The sequence below is a fragment of the Trichechus manatus genome, unplaced genomic scaffold, assembly GCF_000243295.1.
Source record: "Trichechus manatus latirostris isolate Lorelei unplaced genomic scaffold, TriManLat1.0 scaffold00013, whole genome shotgun sequence".
In the NCBI taxonomy this organism is placed as follows: Eukaryota; Metazoa; Chordata; class Mammalia; order Sirenia; family Trichechidae; genus Trichechus; species Trichechus manatus.
In genome coordinates this window covers 2,069,068-2,091,976 of record NW_004443949.1, presented here as the reverse complement: position 1 = coordinate 2,091,976, position 22,909 = coordinate 2,069,068, and the positions used below count along the sequence as shown (strand labels likewise).

General features: G+C 44.4%; 1 protein-coding gene across 3 annotated transcripts in view; it reads right to left on the bottom strand.

Annotated features, from left to right (window-relative positions):
• Positions 1 to 22,909, bottom strand: part of ABCC4 (ATP binding cassette subfamily C member 4 (PEL blood group)) — a 343,233-nt gene that overhangs the window by 54,116 nt on the left and 266,208 nt on the right. For all 3 annotated transcript variants that reach the window (XM_023726694.1, XM_023726693.1, XM_004371394.2), the window contains 5 exons: positions 22,570 to 22,720; positions 14,499 to 14,618; positions 13,179 to 13,289; positions 11,481 to 11,581; positions 10,026 to 10,217 (listed from right to left, as the gene is read on the bottom strand). In XM_023726694.1, coding sequence (XP_023582462.1) covers positions 10,026 to 10,217; positions 11,481 to 11,581; positions 13,179 to 13,289; positions 14,499 to 14,618; positions 22,570 to 22,720 — 675 coding nt within the window. The remainder of the gene's footprint in view (positions 1 to 10,025; positions 10,218 to 11,480; positions 11,582 to 13,178; positions 13,290 to 14,498; positions 14,619 to 22,569; positions 22,721 to 22,909) is intronic.

The following is a 22,909-nucleotide window of genomic DNA, read 5'->3' as shown; positions in this document are numbered from 1 at the left end:
GTTGTTCTCAGGTGTTGCAGTACAGCCTGGCTAGAAGGCGTAGAGGTATACAACACCAGGTATTCAGGGAACAGAAAGAGAAGGAAGATATAGAGGGATGAGAAATTGAGTAATGAAGAAAGACAGAAAGGGAAAAAGAGGGAAAAGAAAACAAAACAAATTAAAAAAAAAAGAACAAGAAAAGCTCCCAAAAAAACAGAAAAAAACAAAAAACAAAAAACAAAAAAAAACAATGAAAAAAGAAATTCTCTCAGGGATCCCTCTGCACGTCTGTGCAAGCCAAGGGGGTAGGTTCCAAGCCACACAGCACCGCCTGGCCAGAAGGGGCTCCCAACTCAAGAAAAGGAAAAGAAAACAAACAAACAATTCAAAACAAACAAACGAGCAAAAGCCCCAGGATCCCACCAGCGCAGCAGCCCAGACCGGGAAGCAGCTCCACACTTGAACAGAACTCCGCAGCCCCTCAGGAAGAAGCAAAAATGGCGCATGGAGCCAGGTATTTGACAGAAAGGATGGGGAGGTGGTGAGACGTAAGGAAGAAATCAAAAGAAGCAGAAAAATGCAACACCAGCAGCCAACAAATGGCACTCAGAGAGTCGGCCCGTTCGGGTGGGTGGAATCCAAGCAGCTGGTGCTTCCCGGACAAAAGATTGTGGCCGCAGGAAGCAGAGGAGACTGAGTGGGGGTGAAGAAGGATAGGGGATGGGAAAGCGTATATTGCAAATTACCGGTTGTTTTGTCTCCCACTGGAAGCTCCGTGAAGCTGCTTTCTCATACCCCGTTTGCTGGTCTCCGATAGGAGTCCAAGATGGTGGATCCGCGCTGCGTTAGCTGATAGGGGACCTCTGCATGAATCTCCCCTCGCTCTCCGTTCTCTGCCAGTTTTCTCACTCCGTTTGGTGCTTGGCTGAGTTCTTTATCTCTTCTTTTGATGTTTTAGGGTTTTAGGATTGTTGTTTTCTCTGTTCGGCTTAGTTTTTTGGATCTTTGCTATGGAGGGACGGTGTGGTGCTTCTGCCTAGAGCGCCATTTTGCCGGAAGTCACTGCTGACATTTTGTATTAGAGAATTCTTTGTTGTGTGGGGCTGACCCACGCATTGCAGGATAGTTAGCAGCATCCCAGGCTTCTACTCACCAGAACCCAGTAGCATCCCCCAGTTTTAACAACCAAATATCTGCAGACATTGCCACATGTCCCCTAGGGAGCAAAATCACCCCTGGTTGAGAACCACTGGAGTTAGAAGAGTTAAAAAGAACAGACTCCGTCTACTGGCAGTGAAAAGGCATCATTTTCCTAAGTGATCTATGAAAAGTCCATCTTTAAATTTGCCTTATTCCTAGGTTCAGGCATTACGAACCTTTAGCATTTCTTGGATAATTTCACAGAGCTATTAACAGTTGGAGTTGGAGTTGCTATGTATAAACAAGTATTTATTTTTCCAGGGTGCTATGACTGAAGACGAATTATTCTGTGGTAGAGAAACTAAATCACTTCCTGCTATTAAATATCTGGGTATGTTGTATCTTAAAAAGAAACATCTTCAATTTTTTAAATGCACGTCTCAGTGTCTTAAAAGCCAGTAACTAGTAGCCCAAATACACAGGCTGAGACAAACAACAACAGCAGTAGCATTTGCTATTTATATGGGGCCTTGCATCCGAGCAGCTCAAAAGGCATTTTAGAAAGCAATTAATACTTACAACTGCCCCTCGGGAAAGATACGCGTCAAGTATCATCCCTCTTATTAAAATGGAATCAGAGAGAAATTAAGTGAACAGACAATAAGATCAAAGAATCAATCTAATGCAGATAAAATGCTGGTCAGGAATAAAATGGTATTATAAAAACTGGCTTTTAGATGTGCGCATTTAAACCTGGACACAGAAAGTGGCCTTTTTACGGACAAGCTTGCCCCAACTGTGGATACACTGGTGGCAGCTGCCCAAGAGACTGCATCACCTTTACTCAGGAATCTGGGATCCATGAGAAGTGTAAGACACGTCTTCAATCATCTGTAAAGTACGTTAAATCCAGTAAATTTAAAAAAACTCACTGCGTTAAACAGAGAAGAACCAAGCTTTACAGACTACTGATAATATGCTAGGAACTTTACATATTATCTCATTTGAATATCTCCACATTTAAAACATTTGTAACTGTAAAATCAATAATAAACCAAAAACCAAACGCGTTGCCCTCAAGTCAATTTCAACTCAAAGTGACCCTACAGGACAGAGCAGAACCGCCCCATAGGGTTTCCAAGGAGCGGCTGGTGGGTTTGAACTGCCGACCTTTTGGTTAGCAGCCAAACGCTTAACCACTGTGCCACAAGGGCCCCAAAATCAATAATGGCACCTCAAAAACAGAATTGATCTTCATAATTAAGGACCAGATTTAAGAAAAGTGGCTTTAGCTAGTTTTATTATCTTTCTAGCCGTTTTCTACCTTATGGCAAGAACTGACTTACATCTTATAGATGTGTCATTTTCTGCATATAGGTAGGTCCTAGCACACACACACACATATATATATATATACATGACTCATGTATGTTTCTGGGTATCTCTGAGTGTTCTCATATGTAAATAAACACACACCTAGACATAGGCAAACACTGTGTTTGTGAGAACGTGCAGATTCTTGCGTGCCATTGGCTCTATAGCAAACTGACCCGTCTGTGTAAACCAGAACATTTGTAGATAACCGGAAAGTGGGTGGGGTGTCCCTTCAAAGGTAGGGGACACTACGGGTGACCTAAGACCACAAAACAGTGAGCTCTGACCTCAAGTAAGGAGAATCACAAAAAGGCAACTCAAAGAAAACCTGGCTCTGGCTGTTTCTCTCTGCCGTTCGCAGTCACCAGCACTGAGGAATGAAATTCTTCCACTGTCACCTGGGTTTTACTAACTGCCCGTGGAGAACATCACCAAGTCGGGAATTTTACATTCGTAACACCAAAGAGACACTCTGAGATAGTGTTATTTCAGCGGCTTTGGAATTGTCCCTCTGCCTTTCCACACGGATGGCCACACCAACACGCTGGTCGTGTGCATCTGGGTGCCTCTTCCATCCATCAAACTCAACACGGTCAATAGCCGGCGTCCCACGCAAAACAGCTGCTGCTTTTGACTTTCCCATTTTAATCTCACAGCTCACAGGCTCAAATGTTCACCTTACTTCCAGCCTTCTCCAACGCCAGCCTGGCACCAAGCCCTGGAGATCCTACTGCTGCCTTGTTTCTTGACTCAATCCCTTCATTTTAATCCCCACAGCCACCACCTGAGTACAAGGTTGCGCTGTCTTTGTCAAAAACAATCCAGTCTTTTCCCTAATTATAAGGAGTGCAAATGAATTTGAAAGTAGCCACAACCCATCAGTCTGATAGAACCATGTTTAACATGTAGCATTGTACTTCCGGACTTGTGTGTGTGTGTACACACACGTGTTCCTAAAGATACAAACTCATATACTTCAGCTAAATGGGATTAGTATGAATACACTGCTGTCATCCCTTTTCACTTACTATTTCATAAAAATATTTATTTTCAACAGCCACATGATATAACAGTTTATATGATGATTATTTATCACATCCCCTATATGTATTTAGGCTCTCACCAATATTATGCTATTATAAATAACACTGTGTTAAATATCCTTGAAGCTAAACCTTTGCAAACAACCTTAATTATTTCCTTAAGATAAATTCTTAGATGTGGAACTGCTGAGAAACAGGTATGAACATTTTCAAAGGAGGCTGTTAAGGACTGCCAAACTACCCACCAGAAACACGATACCACTTTCTACTCCCACCCGCTTCTCTGCACGCTGGCAAACCTAGGTGTTATAACTTCGCTTTAATCAGCATTAGCTTGATTCCAAAGAGTGGAATCACTTTGCCCATGAGAGCGTGCTAGGAGTAAACACTACCTGTGGTTTCCTCTCTCCATGTCCCCCCCTCTAATCCATGCGCACTCACCTCTCAGATTAAACTCCCAAAGGACAGCTCTGCACCTATCACGCCCCACTGGGAAACCCCCTCCACAAAACTGTCCCAAATTCACTCTGCCATCCTTAACTCAATCAGTCTGCTTCCTTGGGATTATCAGGCTGTTTTGAGGGTTAAATGTGTGTTATATACCTGGTAGTTTATTTCCCACTGTAGAGTTTGAATGGGTGGTGCAATGCTCAAGAGCTACGGCTGCTAACCAAAAGGTCAGCAGTTCGAATCCACTAGGTGCTCCCTGGAAACTCAATGGGGCAGTTCTACTCTGTCCTATAGGGTCACTATGAGTCAGAATCGACTAGATGGCAACAGGTTTGGTTTTCTGGTTTGGTTAGGGGTTGAATGATCCCACTGCATGCCCCCCTACCCCTCCCCCAAGAAAAAAAGATATGTCCACATTCTAACTCCCGGGATCTGTGAATTTTACCTTATTTGGGAAAAGGGTCTTTTTTCTTTCCTCAAGTTAAGGATCTTGAGATGAGCAAATCATCCTGGATTATCCAGGTGGACCCTAAACCCAATGTGGAATCTTTATAAGGAACACAGAGGAGAGATGCAGAGAGAAGAGGGGAAGGTGATATGAAGAGAGGGCCAGAGAGTAGAGTGATGCAGCCACAAGCCAAGGAATGCCGGGAGCCACCAGAAGCTGGAAGAGGCAAGGAAGTATTCTCCCCATGAGTCTTCGGAGGATCAGGGCTCCGCTGACACCCTGATTTCAGCCTTCTGGCCTCCAGAACTGTGACAGAATGAATTTCTGTTGTTTTAAGCCACCAAGTTGGTGGTACTTTGTTACACAGCCCTATGACACTCACTAACACACACAGTACACCCTTCAGGTGTCTTTAACTTGCCGTTCTAGTGAGTCATGGGTTCCTCGAATATGCAATCCTGCCTTTGGGTCCCGGAACGTCCTCCCCATGCATTTCCACCTGCTGACACTTTAACCACAGGTCACAAAGTCTGTTTCAAATGCTTAATTCCTTGAAAAGTCTCCACCTGTCCCCTCACGTGGAGCTTTCCCACCTCTAGAGGCTATAATACCACCTTTTCCTAAATATCTATAAACATTTTGTAAGTCTCTTACCGACTTCCTTCTGTCTTACATAATAGCCATTTAGGTACTGCCTTGTTTCTTCTACTAGAGTGAAGGTGTAATTGGATTCACCTGTGTATTACTCACGGCGTCGTGTGCAAAACAGGCACTCCAAACGAGTTGAGGAATTTAAGTCAGACTTAAGAAATTTATAGAAAATCGATTACCACAATGTTCAGATGGTATGACCACATTGTTCAGCTTATCTTAATAAGCTGGACAGAGAAGACAGACATGGCTGATGAATCCTACAGCCATCAATACAATGGCAAACAACCAGTCCCTAATTTTCATGGGGCAGGCAACAATTTATGCAGTGTCAAAAACACAACCAAACCTGTTGGCATCAAGTCGATTCCGACTCACAGCCACCCCATAGGACACAGCAGAACTGCCCCATAGGGTTTCCAACAAGGATTAGCTGGTGGATTCGAACTGCTGACCTTTAGGTTAGCAGCCGAGCTCTTAACCACTGCACCACCAGGGCTCCTTAGGCAGCACAAGTGGTTAAATTCATTTTACATCCTATGATAATGACAGCTATCCTTCATCAAGCATTTACTTTGCGCTGGTCTCTGTATTAGGTGCTTCTTACATGTCTTGTCTTGTTTAATTTATACAACTCTAGAGGTTAGGCCCTAAAATTATCTCTATTTTATGAAACAGAAAACTTAGGCTTTAGTAAGATTAACTAACCTGCCTGACGTAACAGAGCCCATAAGCGGCAGAATGGGACTAAAGTCAGGTCTGTCTGCCCCTTGCCCACTCTGCTGACTATCTCCCTATGTGGTGACAGAGATGACAAGGGGCTGGCAAACCACTTTGATGGCCTGGAACCTCATTCCCTCTGTCCAACTATAAGAGAGAAAGCGGGGAGAGGTGGGGTTGAGGTTAAGGAACTGGCCTATTGCCAGACATTGAAAGCATGATGTGGGACGCAGGTGAGTATAATGTGCTGGGTGGGCAGAAAAGCAGGCATCTCTCAGCAAAGAGAGTACCTATCATCAGGTGGGCTACAGCTGTGGGCAGCACACAGCCGGGGCTCGGGGAGAATCCTGAAGGTGAGTGGGTGACAGGATAACGAGAGCAGGTCTAACTGACCGGGTACCCTGCTTGGGGCAGCAAGACTCACTTTGGATCCCATCAGATGGTGGTGAAAAAGCCTCAGCTGTATCACTGTGCACAGCTGTGCTTGGCAGACTCTTGACTCCACGCCCAGGCTGGGCTGAGCCTGGGGTGAACACCTTTAGTGCCTGCAGGAGGCTGGTGTAGGGACAGAGGCTGACATGAGGAATGGAAACTGTCTGTGATAGCCCACAGTCTCTACTGAAAGGCGCAAAAAAATGCATAAATCGGGATAAATGCAAAGCATAAACGGTCATTTTATACTTCAGAATATAAAAGTAAGAAAATCCGTAGGGCCGTGAGTGGTACAGGGCCGTCTAGAGTCTCATGTTCAGCCACAGAGGGGTTAGGGTCATTCATTCACTCAACTGCATACTGTCAAAGGGAGTTTCTTGGGAAACACAGGTTATTAGTCATCAAAAATCACTCATGGGAGACGGATGACTTAGAAAACTTCAATGTCTACATAAATCATCTGGGAATTCTGCTCAAATGTGACTCGGATCCAGGAGGGCTGGGTGGGCCTGAGACTCTGCATTTCTAACCAGCTCTGGGTGATGTGTGGATGCTGCTGCTCCAGGAACCCCAGTCTGAGGACTTAGAAAGCTGGCAGGGCAGCGGGACAACCTGGGCATGAGGGGAGGGGTTTCTAAGAAAATAGTATGTAAAAGAGAAAATTTAGGAAACTAGTATTTTTGCACATTATAGCAAGGTCTAGTACACATCTGTAAAAATGTATTATCCAAGTAATAGCTCTGAGCAAGAAAAAAATAACAAACCCAAAATCAATCTACCTCAAGAGCTGGAAAATGCTTTAAAATGGCCCAGTACTCTCTAAAATGATCAAATCAACCACAAAATCATCTAAATGAAAAATGCAGCCAGTGTTTAGACTCTAACCAGGAAGCCCAGAGTGGTATTTACCTCATTTGGGTTCTTTATTTTTACTTGCTATTTCTACCATGAATTAGAAACCTGTTTGGTGCCTGTGACATTCTCCTGTTTATTATAACTTCCAGGAATCTGGAGAGCAGAGGAAACAATTTAAAGGAAATAAAGCACCATTTGTGCTGGGCTGGCACATTCCTGCATCCTGTCTCAATCAAATCCCACACCAAAGGGGTGTCCCGGAATAATGGGGGCCAGGGACAGGTGCAAGGAAGATGAAACCTGGATATACATACACAGAGTGAAATAATTTCATGACGACGCTGCTTGAATACAATTTCTAAATAAACGGAGCTAAATGCGATGCTGTGAGTGCACCCAAAAACAAATCAAAAGCAAGTTCTTGCAATTATTCTAATTTGGTCTTCAAATTCAATTTACCTTCAAACATTTTAGAATTTCAGATAAAATCCTATGATTTGGGGGTTTTAAGACAGAAGACTACAGACCTGGGAAGAGACGCTATGTTTTCCAAGTTTTACAACAGCATTTCTTAGGTAATTCTTATTTTATTGCTCCATGGGAAACTTCAGACACATGCAAATTAAGAGGATTAAGTTTACAACCTAAGCACATTGTCTGCCAGTAAGCAAAGCTCCCTTTAGAGTGCTATCAGGGACCAAATTTGAAAGACATCACTTTCACCAAGAGCTACGGATAATGTTTTCCCCTACACAGCAGTCCTCATCTTATCCCCAACCTACAACGAAACCGTGGACATAATTAGGGTCCAGCTTTTGCCCAGTGGCTTACTAAAGCTGCTCCCTGGGTATCATTTGGGCATTAAGTGGCGCGTTTATTCGTTCATGTCACAAGGGTATCATTCATTAAATTACTGCTATAGTCCACTAAATGGATCTGTGGTGGAATGAGAGTTGAAAAGAACAGCTCCTAAAGTATTGACCACTCCCCTCTAGGTAATGGGTTGTTTACCACAGGTAAGTCTTGTTGTGCGTTTTGTTACTGGTTTCTTCCTACCTGCATATTACTCACTCTCATAGCCAACAGGCACTCAGCACCCACGGTATGCCACGTACCAGGCCATTTTCTGGGGAACAAAGATGAGCAAGAGATACGCTGATCTTAAGATGCCTCAGGTAGTGTGAGACACAGCCCCATAATGACAAATCACACCGTAGATGTGACTTAAAAGAATACAAAGGATTGTGTGGAAGAACAGACGGCTTCACAGAGGTGGAGACATTTGAACCGACAAAATGAGTAGACCTCCCACGGCCACACTAAGGAAAGGTAGGGCACCTCAGGCAGAGAGGCAGTGCTGGGAGCTGGGGGGAAACGAGGCTTTGGGAAAACAGGGAGCCCTCTGAAGGGGAAGGATGTGTGCACATGTGTGAGTCGAGGCTGGAAAGGAAGGCAGTGGAACACCATCCTTCTGTCTGTTCTGGTTTGGTTCCTTCAAGAACGTGCCTCACCTCAGCCAAGGGCCCCAAGCCAAGTGTGACAGAACACCGCTGGCTGACTTCACACACTGGTAGAACCGACAAACGTCTCACCGTCTCCCACGTGCATCCTCCTCTGTCGCTCCTGCCTTTGCTTTAACTGACTTTTAGCAAGTCTCTGGTCCCTTTGCTGCCTCCAGGTTGGGTCTCTGGTTCCTGACCCCTGACTGCATCATGGACTTAGGCTTTCCCATAGCTAACAGCTGGGCATGTAGCTCCTGCTGGAGCAGGCCTGGGGCCTCGTGATGGTTCCAGCAGGCACCTCACACAGGTCAGGAGCTAGCAAGGAGTTATGCAAGGATCAGGTTTGTTCCAGGAAAAAAAACAAAACCAGTCTAGGGGTGGAAGGGCAGGGAACAGACAGCAAAGGATGAGGGCAAGAGTATGAAAAAGGCCAAGGAACAAAGGAGGAAGGCTTGAATGAAGTTGTGGCAATGAGGAGGAAGAGGGGAAGGATTTCAGAAATATAAAGAAGTAAGAACTGATAGGAACTACTCGGGGGTTAGTGACAAGGAGCAAGGAAGAGTCAGGGTTGACTTCTAGGACAGAGGCACGATTGATTAGATATTAAATATATTAACCTGCGTAAGATTAAGTTCCAGCTCTGTGGCCTAGGGTCCACCAATCATCATGTTATGAATTGAGTTGTGTCTCTCAAAAAGACGCTTAAGTCCTAAATCCTGTACTTGTGAACGTGACACTGTTTGGAAATAGGCTTCTTTTGTTATGTTAACGAGGGCATATGTTGTTATGTTAATGAGTAGGGTGGGTCCTAAACCTAATGTCTTCGGAATGGTGGCTTATAAAAAGGGAAAACAAACACTGAAAGAGGCACACACTGGGAGAAGGGATCACTTGAGGATCCATCTACAAGCCAAAGAACCCTCAGGACCACAGACAGGGAAGGATCCTCCCCCAGAGCTGATACCCTGATTTTAACTTCTAGCCTCCAAAGCTGTGAGACAATAAATTCCTATCCTGTGAAGCCACCTACTTGTGCTGTTTTTGTTACAGCAGCCTTAGGAAACTAAGACACACCACGAGGCAGCTGAGAAGAGTGAGGGAAGAAACACTGATACCCAGATTCCACAGTCAGTTTTGAAGAACTACCTTAATATCATTGATCTAACTTACATCCATACCAAACCAAACCCATTGCATTGAGTCAATTCTCACTATAGGACAGAGCAGAGTTTCCAAGGAGCCGCTGGTGGATTCGAACTGCCAACCTTTTGGTCAGCAGCCGATCTCTCAACCACTGCATCACCAGGGCTCTGTTTATATCCCTGTTTACAAAACGTTCCCTCGTCCCACTCCTGAGGAAGCCAACAAACAATGGCAGCGTACAGTCTTTAGCTGAGGTTTTAAAGAGGCAAAATGGTTTAAACAAACCTTTTCTCTTGATTTTATGAGTGCTGTCAGGTGCTTCAATACGAGGGGTCCATCCAAACTGTATGTGAAGTTAACATTGTCAAAGACAATCACGCCTTCATGGGGCCATGTCGGTGGCGGGCGTTTCTGGTATTCCCAAGGTGCTTCTTTTTCTAGGTCTGTATATTCAATCACCCTCTCTACTGAAATCATCTGAAAGAGACATGACATCCACGCGTGTTAGGAACGTGGAGGCATTTTAAGAGACTGTAAATCAAACCTTTTATACACAGCTGGTTAAAGATAACTCAGGTCTTACATCCTCAGAGAACAGAAGCAGGAGATTGATGGGGCCTTCGATGATGTACATACTTATTCATCATCTCATAACACTTTCACTCATGGTTACTTCCTTTGATATTATATTAAAATTAAAAGAATTAGAGAAATGAATGCTAATATTTTACTTACTGACTTTTCTCATCGGAATAAAAAAGCAAAAGGATTGTATAAAAGAAAAAAATACTGCTAATTATAATTAATAATCTTTGGTACAGAAGGTCTATCTATCACAGTCAGTTAAAACGGATAATCATCAAACCTCACTTTAATAATCGGTCACTTTCTAATAGATAGATTTCATTTTCCTTGTTTCTCTCCCTTTAGTAGAAAGTGCTAATATTCAACAGAGGAGATAATTTACTCACTGACTCCCAAAACCAAACCCACTGCCGTCAAGTCAATTCCGACTCATAGCGACCCTACAGGACAGGGTAGAACTACCCCCATGGGGTCTCCAAGACTGTAAATCTTTATAGAAACAGATGCCACATCTTTCTCCTGAGGAGCGGCCTGTGGGTTAGAACAGCCAGCCTTTCGGTTAGCAGCTGAGTGCTTAACCAGTGTGCCACTAGGGATCCTCACACACTGACTAAGCCCTCCTAAATAACCACAACCTGGCACCCTGGACTAGTGCACCCCGAGAGTGGTCTGTCCCAGCAGAAAAGGACAACAGCAGTTGAAGCCGTCCTGCCCTCTGTACAACAGACACAGGAGAATAAACCCCCAAATGCTGGGGTGTGACCCCTAATAATTAAACAAACAACCTCAAAACACTGAATTCTTCTCTTACTGGGAATAAGGAATTACCCATAAGAAACAAAAATAAACAGGCCTCTAAGAAATTAGCTTATATCCTCTCTCGTATCCAGAAACTCCCTCCTACAGAGACATTTACTACATTTGAAGACAGCTTGTGATGAATATAAAACCTGCTGACATAGCATACATAAGACTGAGAAAAAGATGTATATATTTTATTTTACATTAACTTTAAACAGATGGAGGAAGGATCTGAAAAACTCTGTTAGCTACAATGCAAAAATAACAGTTTTAACATTTTACATAAGAATTGCTTTTATGCCATTTAATGGCAAGGAGACTTGAAAAAGCTAAGAATGTTAAGATAAACATTACCATATTCTCAACCTCGGCGCTTTGCCTAACGCACCACTGGAACATCCCCATGAGCGTGAGGGCGTAGGACAACGACAGGCCGACCTGCCCAGCATCCAACGCTAAATGAGGGGGAAGAAGGGAAATAAAGTCAATCTCATTCCTAACCCCAAGCCTGGCTCCTTCTGCCATTTTACCAAGAGAACCCCATTATAATGTTCAAACAATTTGTATATACATATGATAGTAACTATACGTTCAGTATCTGTTGATTGAGATCGTGATCTATATAAAAAAAAAAACAAAACCCATTGCTGTTGAGTCGATTCTGATTCATAGCAACCCTACAGGACAGGGTAGAACTGTCCCATAGAGTTTCCAAGGAGCAGCTGGTGGATTTGAACTGGACAGGGTCGAGCTGTCCCATAGAGTTTCCAAGGAGTGGCTGCTGGATTCGAAGCGCAGACCTTTTGGTTAGCAGCCCTAGCTCGTAACCACTGCGTAAAAACCAAAAAACAAAACCCGCTGCCGTCGAGTCAGTTCTGACTCACAGCAACCCACTATGAATTCAGAAAGACTGTTAAATTTATGAATTTATTAATCCCAACAGGACTGACACACATTTGAAAAACAGTATCATCTATGTGGAGTCCCTGCATGGTGCAAACAGATAACATGCTTGGCTGCTAAACAATTGAAAGGTTGGAGGTTCGAGTCTACCCAGAGGTGTCTCGAAAGAAAGTCCTGGCGATCTACTTGTGAAAAATAAGTCATTAAAAATCCTATGCAGCACGGTTCTACTCTGATACCCCTGGGGTGACCATGAGTCAGTTTTCACTTGACAGCAACTGGTATCATGTATGTGAAGAATAATGTTATTACTCAGACATTTGTCATTATGGTTCCAAGGCCCATGACATAATTCTATTTTCTACGTGCAATGCAACCACAAGTCAGAAACCACTGAAAACAAGGAAATGGGTTCTACTAGCCAATCCTCTTGAATCTAAACTGCTACCCTCACTCTTCCATTGTTAAACAATGAACTTCAGTGTTGTTACTGTGGAATAATAAGGGATGGTGAATTCATACCACGCATGCCACTGTTTGCTCATCCGGTACCCGTGTGGCAGTGACAGAAACACTCTTTCCTGCTGAGAATCTTTCTCAATCTAGTGCTCCAGGAAACTACAACATTAGATAAGAGGAGCTCAACGAGACGGACTGACACAGTGGCTGCAACAATGGGCTCAAGCATAACGACGATTGTGAGGATGGCACAGGACCAGGCAGTGTTTCATTCTGTTGTACGTAGGGTCGCTACGAGTTGGAACCAACTCGACGGCACCTAACAACAACGACAAAGTTGAAACCCTCCCTGGACACAATGCTTAATACAGTAAACCTGGCTTTCTCCCCACAACCACCAGACACCATCAGGAATGTTCAGAATGGCGGCTTGCTATGTGTACGCAGGCCTCCACCCATTCAAAGACAGATAAAAGGAACCCATCAAGACCAAAACGACTCCTCTAAATGGGCCACACTGCTGAATCACACGCAACCTGACACCCTGTAAGTGCTTCAACGCAATTCAACAGAACTATCATTAGAACCAAACAGTATATAATATCAGACAAGGTGGCAAGAGTTTAATAACTATAAACACGGCTATAAATTGTAATCATGCCATCAATAGTTACTGATATCTGCACTTACTTTTTGCCAGAATCAGGGACCCAAAGGCAACGCTGATGACAAAGATGGCACAGATAGCATCCAGACGCACGGCGAACCATCGGGACGTCGTCAAAAACAAGAACCAAGCCTCTGGATGTGTGAAACATTAAGAGGCACAATGAAGGAGCAGAATGACCATATCAACTGCATTGCACGTACAGGAGCATTTAGCACAGCTGAGTTGCGGAAGATTTTTACACAGAGTAGGGCAGCAATTTAACAGCTGGTGCAGAGTGGCACACCCAAGGAACCTCAAGATTCCAGAAAGCTAAGTGATACGAGGCAATATATACTACGTATTGTATGAAACAGTACAGTGGCTTTGTGGGAAACGTGTACTGAAATATTCAACCCAGAGGTTATGAACAGAAATGCAGATTATAATACAGAACATGGAAAAATGGCCTCCTAACGCATTTCTTGCAGTGCTGGGCCTCCAGGTGAAGCTCACCCTCTCACATGGCTGACTGGTCCCAGTTATCCAGTAACAGAACACAGCTTCCCCTTTGTTTCTAGAACCTGCCATACTTACCACAGGGTCCCGAATATAGTGACTATTCCTTACCAGCCTGTATCTAAAAGACCATCTTGCTAAATGAAATCTGCACGCAGTTTTCAAAGTACCACTTTATCTTCAAAATACAATAAAGACTAGAAAAACAGGCTAGGACTTTGTAGATTTAGAGGAAATTCTAAAATTCCTAAAAGGGACAAACTCCACTGACACAGAGAATTTCATACATCAAGCAGGTGGCAAGTCTGATAATCAGAAAACTGATTTCCTCAGTCACTTCTGCCACCCTGAATGCTCTAAAGTTGGCAAACTATGGTCCATGGGTCAAGAACAGCCCACCTCCTGTTTTACTGAAACGCAACCACACCCATTTGCTGACATATTATCCATGCCTGCTTTCACACTGCAACAGCAGAGTCGAACAGCTGCATCTGAGACAGTACCTGCTCACACCTACAATGCCTCAAATATTTACTATCTGCCCCTTTACAAAAAAGAGATTCCTGACCTCTGCCCTAAAGGGAGAAAAAGCCATGGGGCACAGTGATAGAAGGAATGCATAAGCTCGTCAGGGGAAGGAAAGCAGTGGTTGGATTGGGAAACAAAGGAAGTGCAGACAGAATTCCAACAGGAGCCAGACCCAAAGGGGAGAGGAAGATGTGCCAAGTGAAGGATGTGGGGCAGAGAGGGAAATGCAGGCCAACAAGGTCGCCTGAGGAGGGAGGTCACGCCTAAGAAGGCAGCATATCATCATCCTGTGCAATCATTTCCAGAGACTTACAGACCTGAATGCAGATCCTGGTGGGCATCAAAGAGTTCCTGAAATCTCTGTTCGGCTTTGTATGCCCGGATGGTCCACAGTCCCTGAAGAGAAGATGACAGGTGGGAAAACACTGGACTTCGTGCTGGGGAAACACAAATACAGACACAAAAAACAGAGACAGCTCGGTGAGGCCAGATGTAAGGAGACCAGCTGTGTGGTCTCACATCCTACCAAATAAGGCTTCCAGGGCTCTGAGCTTTATGGCTCGGGGAGCATTTCAAGAACGAACAACAGCCCTTTCGGAGCAGACGCCCCACGTCCACCCTCAAACTCCTGCCGAAACCACACTTCACTTTGGTGTTGTGTTGTTAGGTGCTGTTGGGTTGGTTCCGGCTCACAGTGACCCTATGAACAACCGAATGAAACACTGCTTGGTCCGGCACAATCCTCACAATCATTACGCTTGAGTCCATCACTGCAGCCACTGTATCAACTCATCTCATTGAGGGTCTTCCTCTATTTTCGCTGACCCTCTAATTTCACTTTAATGACCTGGAAATAACAGCCTCTGTTTAAACCTATCTTTGATCAAAATCAAATCTAGCTACAATTCTTTCTTTGCTAACTCAAATTCAAGGTCCTATTCAAGCATGATCTCCTTGCTATTATTCTGTGACATCCCTCCAAGCAGAAATAATTGTTCACTAATCTTTGAGTAGCTTTTCTTTCTTTTTATTGTGCTTTAGGTCAAAGTTTACAGCACGAAATAGTTTTTGTTTCAAAAATTTATACACACATTGTTTTGTGACATTGGCTGCAATCTCTGCAATGTGTCAGCACTCTCCCCCTTTCCCTTTATACCCCGGGGTTCCCTGTGTCCATTTGTCCAGGTTTCCCATCCCTTCCTGCCTTCTCGTCTTTGCTTTTGGGCAAGTGTTGCCCATTTGGTCTCATATACTTGATTGAACTAAGATGCATGCTCCTCATGTGTGTTCCTGTTTGTACTATAAAACCAAAAAAACCAAACCCATTGCTGTCAAGTCAACCTCGACTCATAGCGACCCTATAGGACAGAGTAGAACTGCCCCACAGGTTTTCCAAGAAGCAGCTGGTAGATTATTGTTTAGCAGTCGAGCCCCCAGGGCTCCATGTGTGTTACAGATCTGTCTAATCTTTGAGTGAAAGATGGACTTTGGAGTGGTTTCACAGCTCTGAGTTAGCAGGGTATCTGGGGGCCATAGCCTCAGGGGTTCCTCCAGTCTCTGTCAGACCAGTAAGTGTTGTCTTAGCTTTTTTTTTTAAGTAATTCCCTGTTGGAGTACTCATAACACTTAACTATATAATTAGTTATTTATGTGAATCCACCTCTTGTCTGTCAGTCTGTCATGCTGTGGTGCCTTGTGTGTTGCTATGATGCTGAAAGCTATGTCACTGGTATTTCAAATACCAGCAGGGTCACCCATGGGGGACACATTTCAGCTAAGCTTCCAGACTAAGACAGACTAGGAAGAGAGGCCTGTAAGTACTTCTTAAAATTAGCCAGTGGAAACCTTACGGATCACAACAGAACATTGTCTGATATATTGCTGCAAGATGAGTCCCCTACGTTGGAAAACACTCAAAATACATCAACGGACTTGAGCACACCAATGACTATGAAGATGGCATGCGACTGGGCCATGTTTTGCTCTGTTTTACACAGGTTTGCCATGAGTTGGAGATGACTTGATGGCAATTAATACAAACAACATTTATGTAATCTCCTTCCATCAAATACCATTACTTTCTTGAGGGCAGGGATAAAATCACTGTATCCCAGTAACTTGAGTCGTGTCTAACACATGATACGTGATCAATAATTAGGCTGAACTGACATTTTGTTAACTCCCTGTGTCCTGGGGAATCTCTGTCTACTCACTCGAAGAGAGTCTGTTATGGGGCCCTGGGTGCCTAGGTGGAGTCCCGCTGACACAGTGGTTAAGAGCCTGGCTGCTAACCAAAAGGTCGGCAGTTCAAATCCACCAGCCACTCCTTAGAAACCCTGTGAGGCAGTTCTATCTGCCCTATAGGGTCGCTATGAGTCGGAGTCGACTCAACGGGAATGGGTAATGGGATGTGGCTAGGTACTGCATTGCCCTTGGGACCCTAGAACCTTTCCAGCCAAGATGTCTTTGAACAGTCTTGACTTCTGCTCCAGGAGCCCTGTATGTGTTTTCATACTGCCCTGCTGGGAACTTATGCTGTTGTTTGGAGGTCCCTGTGGCACGTCACATCGCCACCACCCTTTCAGAATCTAACCGTGGCTTTAATGACTTCGTCATCTTTGCAAAATTAAAACAGGCTAATCCTCTTCCGTGTTATACATTCTGGTTTGGAGCCTGATGACACATATGGACCATTTGCTTCTCTGCCCCCTTCTCTAAGAGCATACTGCACCATGAAGACCAGGGCAAGGCTCCCATACACCGGGCAGTGTGGACTGCATGAGTGGGCAGCCACGATCCTCCACCATGGGTGAGGCTGTAAAATCTATTGTCAGGGGCATGTTGTGAGCACGTGACCTTGTACACCATCTTTATCATTCTTCCCTGGAATGAACAGTAATCTGTGCTTTATAAGTAGGGATTACTGATCTTATTCCTTTGTTGCCTGTGTATCTCATAGGGGAGATCTGCTAGTACAACATGGGGTGTTTGGGAGAAATTAAGATAATTTAGTGGTCCCTGGTGGTGGCTCAGTGGTTAAGAGCTCAGCTGCTAACCAAAAGGTTGGCAGTTCAAATCCACCAGCTGTTCCTTGGAAACCCTATAGGGAAGTTCCACGGTGTCCTATAAGGTCCCTAACAAGTCAGAATCGACTCAACGGCAATGGGTTTGGTTTTGGTGGGTGGTGCGAATGGTTAACGTGTTCAGCTACTAACTGAAAGGTTGGGGGCTTGTATCGACTCCAATGCACCTCGGAAGAAAGGTCTGGCAATCTACTTTTGAAAATCAGCCACTGCAAATCCTATGAAGCACAGCCCTACTCTGACACACAGGGGTTGCCTTGACTCAGAGTCAACTCAATAGCAACTGGTTTTAAGATAAAGTATCCCATCAGAAACCGTAGGTACTTTATAAAATAACAGGGTAACAAGAATCAAGAAAGAAAACTCGAACTTACTCTCAGGGACCGACTCCTCAGTCTGGCTTCAGGGGGTATGCATGTGTGAGAGGTTAGGGCAGTGGGCACTGTACATGTGGGACAGTCCATAGCTCCCCAAGAAAGGAAGGCGCAGGCTTCAAGTATGAGGCACTGGGGTTCAGAGAAGGTGGGAGGCCCTGGTTGTGGGGAGGACGGCCTGGACCATGGGCATGCTGACTGACTGTACACTCAGCCTTGAGGCTCTTTCCTGACCAGGATATTTGATGGGTGGCATCAACCATTAGAAGCCCTCACCTGTGACACCACTTTACAGAGCAAAACCTTCCCTGAAACAAATTTGCCAACCAGCACAGGCTCTCCCATTTCCCTTCTATCTCATTCAGACAAAAAGCCTGAAGTGATTCTGTGGTGGTGCTGCCCATCCCGCTGTCTGTGATGTTACTCCAGCATCTACACTGTTGTCTCTCTTCATTATATTGAGCAATCTTCTGTTGTTTATTTTTAGCTCCCTTTAACTCTGCACTTTTAAGAGGGTAATACAAACACAGGAGGCCTGATTGCTTGCTCCAAATAAGAAAGGCTGGAAGCCTGGCGCAGGCCTTTACTGTATACCTCAGCAGAGGTCTCGACCTGCCCCCAGGACTCAGCCAACCGGTGAACGGGGAGCTCACAGGAGAACTCCAGGCCCCCACTGAGACCATGCTAAGAGTCCTGCTCCAGACAGTTCAGAAAAGTCACAAGGACATGCTCTCCTTTCCAGAGCAAGGCAGTGCGGGGACAACACACCGTTTCAGCATAAACGATACTAACAAGCAGGAAGTGGATGTGGCAGTTCACCCAGGGAGAGCCCTTGCATGAAATTCTTCGGCTTGGTCACCCTCACTTGCTTCCCTTGTTAAGAGACCAATGCAGCAGTTGATGGTCTCCAGCAGGGTCTTAGGAAATAGACTGGAGAACAATGGACAACTACCATTTGAGAAATCAGGTCATCAGCCAGCCTCGAACCCAAAGACCAAGTCAGCTACTTTACCGCATAGTCAACAAGTACAGAGGTACAGCAGGAATCATCTGAAAAAATCTCCTATTTCTTTCACACCCCACTTAAGGCTGAGTGGGATGCTCGTGTCGGTGAACGTGAGGGTCCACAAAGAAAACTAACCAGTGCAGGAGAGGGAGGTGCCAAGACTCCAGTATTAACTTACCCAACGTCACAATCTTTCCCATACAAAGACTCAGTTGGCTATCCTAAAATGTGGGTGTGGTTGTTGTTAGCTGTTATAGGGTCCGCCTCCAACTCATGGTGACCCCATACACAATGGAATGAAATGCTGCCTGGCCCCGCACCAGCCCCACGGTCAGGGATCAGACCATTGTGATCCATACGGTTTTTATTGGTTGATTTACAGAAGTTGACTGCCAAGCCTTTCTTCCTAATCTGTCTTAGGCTGGATGTTCCACTGAAACCTGTTCGACATCATAGCAACACACAAGCCTCCAACGACAGATGGGTGGTGGCCGCACACAAGGTGCACCGGCTGGGAATCAAACCCATGTCTCCTGCATGGAAGGCGAAAATTCTACCACTGAACCATCGCTGCCCTCTGTCCTGAAGTAGTCCTGTGTAACACTGGTGACATTAGTCAGCAGTTACAGACAAATGTAAGCCAACATTTCCCAGCATAGACGGCGGCGTTTTCACAGTCCTGGAGCCCTTTAGGACATACCCCAGGATGACTGCTCGTCTGTGGGAAGGGCAGGACAGGGAACTGCACACATGGACTCTGATCTGGCAGCCTTGCTGCAGGTGTTAACGCTATGTGAGATATTTTCATTATTATTATGTTTTTTATTCCCTCACGTTCAGGATCTAGCACTTTTGGTAGTGGCCAGGAAACTACAAGTATCAACTCAAGCAATCCTTAGAAGAACCCCACAGGACAAGTGTTTTTATATCCTTGACAGAGAGGAAAATAGACTTGAGGGATTACAAGCACTGTCAGGGTTAAGTTAACCCAAGTAAGTAGGAGAGCAGGGCGTCAGACCCAACTCCATCTTATTCCCAGTTCTGTGGTTTTAGCCATAGCCACGGCGCCTCAGAGGGAGAATAATTAGGGGTCAAACATTCCTACGTGTGGCTGAATGCATCTTTCTCCACATTTTCTAGTCTGTATTTAGAAAACACCAAAATCTCACTTAGCTAATATCCAATAGCCTTATCCATTACTGCACATCTTATTAAGTACCTTAAGTTGAACGAAGTCCCTGAGAATCTGGCACAAGAACTCTTCACAAGAGCAGACTTTAAGATCTATGGTCTGAAAACATGGAGCACTTGTGTTAACACACCCTTATCCAATGCCCGGAAACCCTGGTGGCATAGTGGTTAAGCGCTACAGCTGCTATCCAAAGGGTAGGCAGCTCTGCTCTGTCCTACAGGGTCTTTGTGAGTCAGAATCGACTCGATGGCAACAGGTTTATCCCATGCCCATGGCAGACATTACCAACTGATCGCTGCACACTTAGAGACAGAATTTGGACATGGCTTCATAACCCAGGCCTTGCCAACTGAATAGAGTTGGCTGGTGAAATGCAACTAAATTCCATCCTAGTTTTATGCCCTTCTCTACGACTGACCATTGCTACACTTGCTTTCGCATAAATGAAAAACCACCACGGCGAACTGCAGGTTTGCTGAAAGATGGCTTAAATGTCAGCCTAAGGTTCCAGAGGAAGCCAGGCAGCATGATCTGAAAACCAACCTCAGGACTTTAGTAATCCTTCAAAGCACAAGGATAAAATAGTCTTATATCTTCCTTAAGCAGTAACGAGGCCCCTTCTTTTTGTGGGTATTCCAGCAGTGACCACAAGAAACACATCTGTCAATTAATGCTTAGAGAAAACAGTGGAATTGTCATTGTTGGTACAGACCCATGACCCAAATGAGGAACAGTAAACATTTCTAATCAACTTGCCACCACATTGGGTTATCTGGGGCAGCGGGGAGGGACTATCTGTATTTAATTCATTGTCGCAGTCAACCAGAGTTCAGGAAAGCCCAAATATTCTACAGGAGCTATGCCAAAGTTCTCAGAATCTCCAGGTCAAAATTTTCTCATGCTTTATGGAATGTTCTGGGCTTCAAGGGAGTGCTATGTAAGCACTGGGAAGATCTTTCATTGCTTCTTAAGAAAACCACAGGCAGTCTTCTTCTCTGCTCTTTCATATGGACAGGAAGCAATCCTTGCCCCAGACAAAAGTCCAAGTCAAGGTGCCCCTTCTGGAACAATCTTTTATCGAATATACCTGAAACCTCCTTTGCAATAAGACTGTTGAATAACTGCATTTCTTGAGTGTCCTCAAATCATAAAATGTCTGAAGCCTTGTTATCTACACAAAAGACTGGTCGGGGCCAGTGATATACACGATGGGAAGACTCTCAGTAAATGCTAACCATTTACTCCTCTGCCTCCTTAGAGCTCTATCATTCTAACAAGTCATACCAGTACTGAGATTCCTCCCCATTGAAACACATTCACAGAACTAGACATCACAGAGGTTTAGCTGGTTCTGTTGATAACAGCTTTTATTAAGCTGTTGTCCACTTAACAATAAATGCCCCTTAAGAGTTCACTGCTAAGAGAAGCACACATATACCACAACAATAAACATCTTTGTCCTGATGAGCTTGTATTTTTCCACTTAACAGATACTTAGAACCATGGAACTAGCTATATTTCTCTTCTTGGCTTGGCTTCCAGAAAGCTAAGATGGTGTTCATTTGCAGTAAATTTTTCATCCTTGAGGTTTTCTGATGCATATTTCTTCCTTTACTTTTTTGCTATCACCCTTCTGCCTTTGTTTAACAATTCTACTCTTCTCATGATCTTTCTTTTTAGTAAGAATGAAATTTAGCCTGTACATTTATAATGAGATAAGCTCTGTGATTACCTGTAGAATAGAGTGATCATGAAATGTTTTCCCCATTATTCCAAAACTAGGAAGCTGAATACAGTAATCAACCAAATGCATTATAAACTGACCCCTCTCCCTGTCATCTGACAAGGGCATTGTTTCCAGGGTCCTCTTACATGAACCCCAAGCAGCCCTGGTGATGCAGTGGTTAAAGCACTCAGCTGCGAACCAAAAGGTTGGCAGTTGGAATCCACTAGCCCCTCTGAGGGAGAAAGATGTGGCAGTCTGCTTCTGTACAAATTTACAACCTTGGAAACCCTATGGGGCAGTTCTACCCTGTCCTATAGAGTTGCTATGAGTCAGAACTGACTTGACGGCAGTGGGTTTTGCGTTTCTTACACGAACAGCCTGAAAAGAACAAACAGTGTGGCGTTATACCCAAATGCTGGTGATGATAAAGGGCAAGACTGAACACAACAATGCTTTATCTCCTCAAAACACTTAGCAACTGCAACTTATTAGCTATTTGCCCTGAGTCTGGGAAAGTAATATGGTTCTAAGACGTATCACTTCTGACACACGGCTGTTAATTTTTGACACCTCCTTTATTTTCCTTAATCCTCTCCTTGCCATTCGCAACACATTCCCTACTTTTCTTCTGTGTCAGCTCTCACATGAGCTAATACTCACTTCTTTGAGAAATATTGACCAAGAGCACCTTCTCTGTGTACAGAAATGTGTCGTGAAAAGGACAGAGATGACCCGTCTTCATGGTGCTCACACTCCAGTGGAACGTTATTCCATTTACGTCCTTCACTCGTGCCTCACGCTACATCGCAGTACTGTGTCTGCCATACCACAAGCTCCGTTTGCCCTGAGGTCCACATCGATTCACGGTGGACATAATGTTCAAGGGCCAAATATTCACTCAGTGAGAAATTCTGGAAGATGGAGTCTCCCGAATTCCAGGGGTCTCCTTAATAATGGCATAAATGGAAGCCAGCAAGGCTGTGCCAACCAAGAGCCTTAATACTCACTTGTAGATTCCAGGCGTTTGACATCTCTCGATGTTTCTAAGAAATATTGTCGAAGGATGAAGAAAATGATGGCAAGAGGAATCAAGGGTATTGCAATCCAAGGAATCACTGCAACCGCCACAGCTACCACACCAACCACTTGTAGAAATGTCTGAAATTACAAAAATAGATACAAAGGTCTCCTTATCAAGAATTCTTTGCAAAAATACATTTTAATATGTCGTTTCTTTAGGAATAAACTCCTTTTCCCAAAAGATTTGTTGGAAGAGCAGGGGATGCTTTTCCGTGCAAAAACTAACAAAATGAAGGATGGCTCTGATGATGATATTTATTGTTTACT